The sequence below is a fragment of the Caloenas nicobarica genome, chromosome 14, assembly GCF_036013445.1.
Source record: "Caloenas nicobarica isolate bCalNic1 chromosome 14, bCalNic1.hap1, whole genome shotgun sequence".
Taxonomy (NCBI): Eukaryota; Metazoa; Chordata; class Aves; order Columbiformes; family Columbidae; genus Caloenas; species Caloenas nicobarica.
Genome location: NC_088258.1, coordinates 16,423,016 through 16,432,413, shown reverse-complemented (window position 1 = coordinate 16,432,413; position 9,398 = coordinate 16,423,016). Strand labels below are relative to the sequence as shown.

The 9,398-nt window shown below is 48.2% G+C and overlaps 1 protein-coding gene across 1 annotated transcript; it reads left to right on the top strand.

Annotated features, from left to right (window-relative positions):
* The first annotated feature begins 68 nt into the window (after positions 1–68).
* On the top strand, positions 69–7,810 carry GDE1 (glycerophosphodiester phosphodiesterase 1). Its single transcript, XM_065644642.1, has 6 exons — positions 69–373; positions 2,798–2,973; positions 4,194–4,299; positions 5,269–5,361; positions 5,974–6,185; positions 6,569–7,810. Exons 1-6 carry the CDS (start codon positions 119–121, stop codon positions 6,714–6,716), a joined length of 990 nt encoding a protein of 329 aa, XP_065500714.1. The 5' UTR covers positions 69–118; the 3' UTR covers positions 6,717–7,810.
* Positions 7,811–9,398: the final 1,588 nt, after the last annotated feature.

Below are 9,398 nucleotides of genomic sequence, written 5' to 3'. Positions count from 1 at the left end.
GGCGGGTGGTTGAGTGCTGATTGGCTGGCGCTCGGGGTGGCGGTGTTGCCGTCGCTCTTGTCCTGGGGAGCGGCGGCCGCCGCGGGGTCGGCGGGTTTGTGCTGCTCCCGGCCCCGCCATGCTGTGCTACGGGGAGGGCCTGGTGAGCTCCCTCACGGCGCTGCTGCTGGCGGTGCTGGCGCTGAGCCGCAGCCCGGCGCTGGCCTGCCTGCTGCCGGCCCTGCTCTACCTGGCGCTGCACGTCTTCAGCCTGGAGCCCGCCGCCCCGCAGAGCGCCCAGCGCGTCCTGCGGCCCCGCGGCGCCGCCGCCCGCATCGCCCACCGCGGCGGCGCGCACGACGCGCCGGAGAACACGCTGGCGGCCATCCGACAGGTCAGCCCCGCGGGGACCCCGCGCCGGCCCCGCTGCCCCGGCCCCGGGTGGCGCCGGAACCGCGTCTGGCGTGCCCGGCGCTCAGGGCCGGGCTCAGAGGGGTGAAAATGCTCTGTGGGGACGGGGAGCGCCTGGGAGCCTCTGCCCCCGGGTGTGGTGGGCGAGAGGCTGCAACAGAGCAGTACAGCAACGCGACCCGCCCGGACAGCGCGGCTCCTGCCCGCAGGAAGCGGTGGCTTGTCAGGCAGATTCCAGCAGCTCGATCAGATCCGAGTCTTTCTGTGGGAGCTGCATTACAGCCTTGGTGCTGATGGATAGTTTGGAAGTGTAATAGTGCTACTGAAATACTGCTAGTGAAGTACTATATTTTGCTGATATTGCAACAATAGGAGAGCAGACAGCAGCTTGGAATCACAGAACAGTTTGGGCTGAAGGGCCCTCCCCAGCCCCCCCAGTGCCCCCCCTGCCATGAGCAGGGACATCTGCACCAGCTCAGGTTGCTCAGAGCCCCGTCCAGCCTGGCCTGGGATGTCTCCAGGGATGGTTCAGCCACCACCTCTCTGGCCAACCTGGGCCAGGCTCTCACCACCCGCAGGGCCAACAATTCCTTCCTCATGTCCCGCCTGAATCTCCCTCCTTTAGTTTAAAACCATCACCCCTTTTCCTATCACAACAGGCCCCGCTCAAAAGTCTGTCCCCATCTTTCTTATCAGCCCCTTTTAAGCACTGAAAGGCTGCACTAAGGTCTCTCCGGAGCTTCTCTTCTCCAGCTGAACAGCCCAGCTCTCTCAGCCTGTCCTCCCAGCAGAGCTGTTCCAGCCTCGGGTCATTTCTGGGGCTCCTCTGGCCCCTCTCCAGCAGGTCCATGTGTGTCCTGTGCTGAGGACCCAGAGCTGGCCCAGCACTGCAGGGGGGTCTCACCAGAGCAGACAGTAACCGACTTAGTAACAGGTCATTTGCTTTTTAGGTCTGTAAGGAGAATCCACAGTTATAGGAGAATCTGACACTGTGAGAACTTCACTGTGTACAGCCATGCCACGAAACTTAGTGCTGCCTCATCTGGGAGGCATCGTGATGCAGCCAGGTTCAAAAATCTGTTTCTGAGAATCATTTGAGACTGCTAATCACAATTTCAAGTGTAGTGTATCTGTGACAATGAGATCATAGAATCACAGAATGTCCTGAGTTGGGAGGGACCCCCAAGGATCATGGAGCCCAACTCCTGTCCCTGCAATGACACCCCACAGGTCACACCGTGTGTCTGAGGACGGTGTCCAGACTCTTCTTGAACACTGTCAGGCTGGGGCCGTGACACCTCCCTGGGGAGCCTGTTCAGTGTCCAGCACCTCTGGGTGAAGAACCTTTTCCTCATGTCCAGCTGACCCTCCCCTGGCACATGTTCCTGCCATTCCCTGGGTTCTGTCACTGTCACAGAGAGAAGAGCTCAGCCCTGCCCCTCCTGCTCCCCTGCTGAAGCTGCAGCCACCAGGAGTTGCTGCTCTGATGGTTTCTCACCTTTGCCCAGGCAGGGCTCTCTGTTCTGATCAATTCTGAAGCTGCACAATAGAGATCCTGACTTGGCAGATACCTCTAGAGTAACCTCTAGTGCATGCCTGGCATTTGTATTTCTGGTGCATTTGGCCTTCAGAACAATTTGTCCGGCTCGCAGTTCACTCAGGTGCTTTTCTGAGGGGTTCCTGGGAAAGCGCCACGGCAGGAGCAGCATGCCTGACATGTTCTAAGGCAGCTCAGCTGCTCATTGCTCTCTGGTACAGGAGTTCCTTGGCCAGGAACAGGGATTTGCCTACATAACAGATACTGTTCAGTACATGCATGGCAAGGGGTACTTCTGGGAGGTTTTGTATCTCGTGCGTGTGGTGGATGAGCTGTACTGCACATGGATGGCAAATCTGACTTTTAAAGATAATATTATACCTGTGTTCTGTAAAGAAAAGGGATGATAGCTCTTCCTTGGGCAAGCAAAGACTTTATGCTCTGATGCCCTGCTCTGATTCTGGCTTCTGAGTATTAATCTATAAGTTATCTAAAGTTTAGGCATTTGCTTCCCTTCGCTTTTAGAAAGTAACATGAGGACACAGGAGTTATTGGACCAGAAGAAGAGAACAGGATTATTTTCTGCATTTTTATCCTGAAACAGTCCCAATCCCAAGACGGAGACATTATCAGTATGGTTTTATCTGCAAAATAGATTGTATGCTTTCAGTTGGTCTATAAATGCTTCTCACGATTATGTGGGTGAAACCTACTTTGATCTGCAGACCAAGCTGACTAAAAAGAACCTTAATAGGTTTGGGGCGGTTTTTTAACCAGAATACAAACTAATTGTAGCTATACCTATATTAAATCTATAAAGCTGTCTCTTCTGTTATGTATGTGATTTTCTTTCTTTTAATTATTTTTAAGGCAGCCAAGAATGGAGCAACAGGTGTTGAGCTGGATCTTGAATTTACTGCGGATGGTGTTCCCATTCTAATGCATGATGAAACAGTGGACAGGACAACCGATGGGTCTGGAAGATTGTCTGACTTGACTTTTGATGAAGTTAGGAAGCTTAATCCAGCTGCAAAACATAGGCTATGGTAAATATACTATTGCTATTCTGAAATTACTGTTTCAACGGTGAAAAAAACATTCTTGATAAACAAAATTATTGATTTGATCTATCACCTATGAACATTTTTGTAAATTTAAAACTTGGAGTCCCATATATTACTTCTCATTTGATTTTAGAAGCGTATGAAACTGTATCTCCTTACCCATCCTTGCAATAGGAACAGCGAAGCAGAGTCAAGATAATTGGCTTTCAAGGACAAAACCCACAGATTAATCCCTACAAGAGCTTCCTCTGAATTGACAGTAGAACACTAAAGATACTGGGAGTTTCACAAGGTGTCAGAACTGTCTCGAGTAATTACTTCTAAAATTAATTTAGTCACATGTATTCCTTGACTGGTTGCGTCTTGGCGATTCAGTGATTTCACAATTTCCAAACATCAGGATTATACCATCAAAAAGGAGCCAGATGTTTCCTGTGTGGTCTCAGGCAGGAGCTGAGACCCCAGTGGCTGATCAGGTCCTTTCCAGTGGCATTCGAGGGAAAATATTTTTATACATTACTAAATTTTTGATAACAACGCAACCTCTACAGTATCATAAGTGGATCCATTTCAGAGGAAGAGCTTCTAGTATGTGTTCCTTGTATCCCTGAGACACTGCACTGGGGATTGCCAGACGTACATCACCTGGGAGTCTGGTACCAGTTGCACCTTCCCCGTCTGTGACTGGAAAGATGATCTCCTGAGCAAGAACTTCACACTGTGGTCACTGCTGATCAGCTGCTGTTCACTGTCACCTCATCAGGAATCATTTACTGATGTGTGAAGCTGCTTCTCCTGCATCCTCGGCTGGTCTGGCCTGTTCTGCCAGGATCTGCTGGTCAGGGAGCGCAGCCAAAGCTGGGGAGGGTGAGCGGTGGGGACCAAACGCTGCTTTGTGGCAGCTGAGGAAGGAAGTGAAGAACTGAGATCAGTGGTTTGGTGTCCACACGGGGTTGGTGAGCGTCAGGTTAGACCTTGAGTTTGGACGGATATAATGGTCTCGTGGGATCCTGGGGGAAGAGGAGATGCGCACGTGTTCCTCTCCATGTGGGTGGGAGAGCGGCCGGTGCCAGTGGCGCTTCGTCCCGCCTGTTACGCTGGTGTGGCAGCAAACTGTGTTCAAGAGGAAGCAGCTCTGTGGTCGGGGTGTGTGTCTGCATGTGTCTTGTGACCGCATCCCACGGAGTTCTGTGTTTCTGCAGGAGCAAATTCCAGGGTGAAAAGGTACCGACGCTGCGAGAAGCTGTTGTGGAGTCTATGCGTCACAATCTTATCATCTACTTCGATGTCAAAGGCCACGCGAGTCAGGTACTGCTGTCTGTACTGAGACACCTTCCCTCGCCCGTTCTTTGGGTTTCTCACCTGCTTTTCTGTTGGTCTCAAACTGGTAGTGTGGTACAGCCCCTTCTAATGGGAGCAAGACTGGGTCTTCTGTTGGTGTCATCCAAAGCTGGGCTGTCAAAGCACAGACAACGTGTTTCCATGTCCAATTCCATTGTCCTGGGAAGCTGCAACTCAAAACCGGCGTGTGAGGTGTGTGAGTGTTGGGTTCAGCTCTCAGCCCCATCGTGAAACAGCGATGGGAATGCCCGGTGGTGCTGAGGGAGCTGCTGTCACACCAGCAGCCTCAACCACGGATCCTGCTTGTCTGTCATTTGCATTGCTGAGAGCAGATACAGGTGACCAAGCGTTAACGTTTTATGAAAATCATCATAATTATTTCTTTAGCATAGCAAAATATGGAAATCATTTTTCCCCTTGAACTGAACCCTGGGTAATACTGAAGAATTTTATCCACAATGTACGGGGTGTTTCAAAAAGATGGACCCAACAGGTTACAATTACACAAAAATTTACAAATGGTTTAATGAGTTATCAAGCCTTAGTAACCTTATTATAAATGTTCTGTGCTCCCTCCAGCTGCGATACAGACTGTAGGAGTTTCATTCACGAGCGGCTCATGGTTGCAGAGATATCGTGATTTCAAATTGCGTCCAGCTTTTTGCAACACCCTGTGTTTGAGGATATTTCAAACACCACTCATTGCTGCAAACAGAATCATGAAAAGGACTTTCGTTGCAAAAAAAACCAAATGTCACTTCGGTGTTAATGGTATAAACAAGATGCTGTTTTTCTTCTCCCCCCTTTTCGTTTCAATCTTGTAATACAAACCAGGAAAGTATTTTTAAAGGGGATTATTCTCAAATGATTTTTCAGTGTAAAGTAAATATGAGTTTATATATAAATGTAACATCTGTGTTTATCTCTAATTGGCAGGCAGTTGATGCCCTAAAACAAGTCTACCTGGAATTTCCACATTTGTATAACAGCAGCGTAGTCTGTTCGTTCATGCCAGATGTTGTTTATAAGGTGATGTTTCCTAAAGTTTATTTTGGATTTTTTTTTTAGTTCTGTCTGTCTGGGAATTTCAGTGAGATATACAACTGACTTCCAGATTACTCTTGGGTTGTTAAAATTGCCAAGACTGTTAAAAACAAATGAAGCATAAGTCGTAAGTCTCTCGCATAATCTGATTAGATCCCTCTGTGATCGTTACGTGCATGTACGACTCTGCAGCAGTTCCCTCCATCCTGAAAGCTCTGCTGACAAAGTGTGTTGCTCTTCCAGTTGGCATATGGCCAGGTACCTGTTAAATAAACTCGTGTTTTGATAGAAATGTAGACAATTCTTCAAACTGTTTCCTAATTCTCTTTGCCAACTCCATTTACTATGTATTTTATTCCGTTGCCTGACTCTTATATGATTTTTTTTTTTTAATATAAAAGCAGTTGCTTATTCAGTTTTAAAGACAAAGCAGCAAAATCCCATAAAGGGCTGTCTAAAAGAGTTACAAAGGATCTGGTGGGCAGAGAGGGAAAAGGATTCCAGTAGAGCTGCACATGCATTCTGGCACTTCGTGTTGAACCTCTCACAAGTTCTGTTGCTTCTGTGTGAATCACCGACCTTTCCTGGCTCTTCCAGATGAGACAAGCTGACCGGAACGTGGTGACGGCCCTGACGCACCGGCCGTGGCAGCTCAGCCACTTTGGAGACGGGACCCCCCGCTTCGGTTCCTCCTGGAAACTCCGGTTGTACATGGTGCTGGATGTCGTTCTAGATTGGAGCCTGCACAGCTTCCTGTGGCGACTCTGTGGGGTCTCCGCTTTCCTCATACAGAAAAATTTTGTTTCTCAGTAAGTGATAAAAATTGCTAAAATCTCAGGACACAATATCATTCTGTTGTATGTAAGGGTGGAGGTAAAAGTATGTTTAATTAATATGTTCCATTTAGTGTTGTCTAAGTTTGTTTAGATTGTTTCTTTACTGCATGCTATTTTATTATTTTAAGCCTCTATCTTTTCAATCTGTATTTTTATCTTGTGCTAGATCCTAAATTTAATCCTAAAGGGGAAGAAAACTGTTGCTCTTGCCTGTTTACAGTAGTAAGCCACAAAAAGATAACATTGCAAAAGATGACAAGATACCGATGTAAGACTAAAATTCCATTGAAGCCTTAGCACTGTCTGCCCGAAACACACCGGTGTCAGCCTTGCTTTGTGCTGTCTGTTCCCTGCAGAGACTACGTCAGGTACTGGGCTTCGAAGGGAATCCAAGTGGTTGCCTGGACAGTGAACACGTTTGCTGAAAAAAGCTACTACGAACGTGTCCTTGAATGCAGCTACATCACCGACAGCTTGGTGGAGGACTGCGAGCCCCACTACTAACCCTGCGCTGAGCTCGCACACCCAGAGCCGCCTCCGCAGTGGGGCAGGGTCCCCGCAGTGGGGCAGGGGGACGCGGCCGTGACTCTGGGGCAGCGTGAACAGCGACCGCGGCCGCGCTGGACAACGCCGAGGCACAACCGGGATCCGATCTGACAAGTAACTGGGCAATACGCTGTGTGCGCAGCTTGCTGTGGAATTCTCAGACTGTTCCTTCGTTTTGTTTACCTGCTGGTTATAAAGTCATCTCAGCAGTTTTTGGTGGCAAAATTTAAATCATGCCTTGATTTTTAGTAATTTAAACATCTGCTCTATGACTGTGTCATAATTTCAGGTTGACGTATGGCATCTTAAAAACATCTACATTACTGTTCTAAAACAGAACCTGCAACTAACGGTGCCAAAACAGAGGGTGAGTGTATTTGTCCCCTTTGCATGGAAGGGCTCAGTGCTGCGTCTTACCAGGGACCAGCGAGCCAGCTCTCCATGTTCTGTGTGAAGACTGTGACAATTAATTAATAAAACTTGAGTATCTTCTTATCTTCCAGACTTTTTAAAAGAACCAGGGGGGGATAGAAGATTATTTCTTCTAATGACACAGCACAGGAATTTATTTATTTATAAAAGAAAGCTATATATTGAGAGCTGGTAGTGGTAGAATAAATACAGCTGAAATGTCTTTTTACTTTGCTTATTGTTTGCATGATTGAAGGGCACTCACAGGGATACATGGGAAACTAAATCCAGATTTAACGTGAAATAAGGAGTCTGCAACTACAATAAACAGGTACATGGTGGCTCACGGTTACAGTATTCTTTATCAGATTGATGTAAAATGTCAAAATTAGTGCAAGTTGCTTGCTGGTTTTTTCTAACTAGTAAAAGTACCGGATGTTCTCATCAGTGTGCGGTGGCCGGTTGTGCCTCTGCACTGGGGGAGCCGGCGGGTACAGACGACTGTCGGTGATCAGCACAAGCAGAAAACTCCCAGGGAGCCAACCCTACCGTCAATCAGACCACCTTTTCATCATGGACAATACATGGAATTACTGAGTTGAATAATTTCATTTCAGGAGAACGTGATACTGATTTCAACAGAAATGAGGAATTTGAACGTTTAACCAATGGGTTCCCTGCTGCAGGTTACTCAGATGTTGTCTCACGAGGTCCCGTTGACTCCACGTGCAGCAGCGGTTCGGTGAGGTCGTTCTTGTGCCACGTCAGGGCTGCTGAGCTCGTGTCCCCGTCAGGGTGTCACGGGGGCTGCGCTGAGGGGCAATCGCTGGACGTGCGCTGGGGCAAAGCTGCGCCAGCAGACGGAGCCACAGCGCAGTTCATGCGTTGCTGGGGATATCGGTGTTCTAGCCAGTGTGCCCCAGGGTTAGAATTGCTTCTGATGCACAGAGCCAACTGAGATTTAGAAAAACTTCGCGGAATGTCAGGGGTTGGAAGGGACCTCGCAAGCTCATCCAGTGCAATCCCCCCGCCGGAGCAGGAACACCCAGAGGAGGTTACACAGGAAGGTGTCCAGGCGGGTTGGAATGTCTGCAGAGAAGGAGACTCCACAACCTCCCTGGGCAGCCTGGGCCAGGCTCTGGCACCCTCACCATGAAGAAGTTTCTTCTCATCTTTCAGGGGAACCTCCTGTGTTCCAGTTTGCACCCATTGCCCCTTGTCCTATCACTGGTTGTCACCCAGAAGAGCCTGGCTGCATCCTCCTGACACTCCCCCTTTCCATATTGATCCCCATGAATGAGTCACCCCTCAGTCTCCTCTTCTCCAGCTCCAGAGCCCCAGCTCCTCAGCCTTTCCTCACACGGGAGATGCTCCACTCCCTTCAGCATCTTCGTGGCTGCGCTGGACTCTCTCCAGCAGTTCCCTGTCCTGCTGGAGCTGAGGGGCCCAGAACTGGACACAATATTCCAGATGCGGTGTCAGAACTTTGATCAATGAGACAAAAAGGTAATAAAAAAATAAAAATCAGCCACCTGAGTCACCATCCTCAGCGCAGACACTGGGCCCATGTTCAGTTCTCATGGCCAGACTCCACAGCGATACGTGCGGGAAACCAGAACAAAATTGAATCTCTGGTCTTGTGCTGTGTGTAAAGTTTGTCCTTTTTTCTGGACCTTTGGTGGCTGGTTTGGGGCTGTCTGTAACCTAAAGGATGAGTGTGAGGAAATGATGTCCTGCTTTCCTAAGGCAGTTTTATGTCCAAAGCAACAAGGGAGGAATAATCGATGCAGTAGTACAAAACAGGCTAAAAAAATATATATTACTGTCATGGCAAAGTTGTGGCTCTGAATAGCCATCTGTGCATCAAGTGTCTCAAAGTCATATATGATTTAAAAAAAAAAAATCTCACTTGTGTTACTTTCCATCTATTCTTTACAGGAAAAGATGTGTAAACTTTTTGTTCACAAGTAGCGGTTATACACACATGAGAATTTTGATAAGTAGTCACTCTTAAAGAGTTCTGATAACTGGTTTTGAGCAACTGTAATAAGCTGTAAAAATGCCTCAGAAAGGTGAAAATGGGGTAGAAGCTGAAGCTGGTTCACACGAGTTCCTTTGCAGCCGTTAAAACATCTCAGTCGTTAGAAACAACTGCATTTGAATTTCCTTCTGTTTTTATTTGACCGATACTTCGCTTTTGGTTTAGATCACATAGAAGCAGTTTGAACA

What these genes read in the sequence shown, in the direction of transcription:
- GDE1 (XM_065644642.1), top strand. Translation starts at nt 119, where the DNA reads ATGCTGTGCTACGGGGAGGGCCTGGTGAGCTCCCTCACGGCGCTGCTG. An exon ending in TCAAAGGCCACGCGAGTCAG is followed by an intron (nt 4,300 to 5,268) that starts GTACTGCTGTCT and finishes TCTAATTGGCAG; the next exon opens with GCAGTTGATGCCCTAAAACA. An exon ending in CAGAAAAATTTTGTTTCTCA is followed by an intron (nt 6,186 to 6,568) that starts GTAAGTGATAAA and finishes TGTTCCCTGCAG; the next exon opens with AGACTACGTCAGGTACTGGG.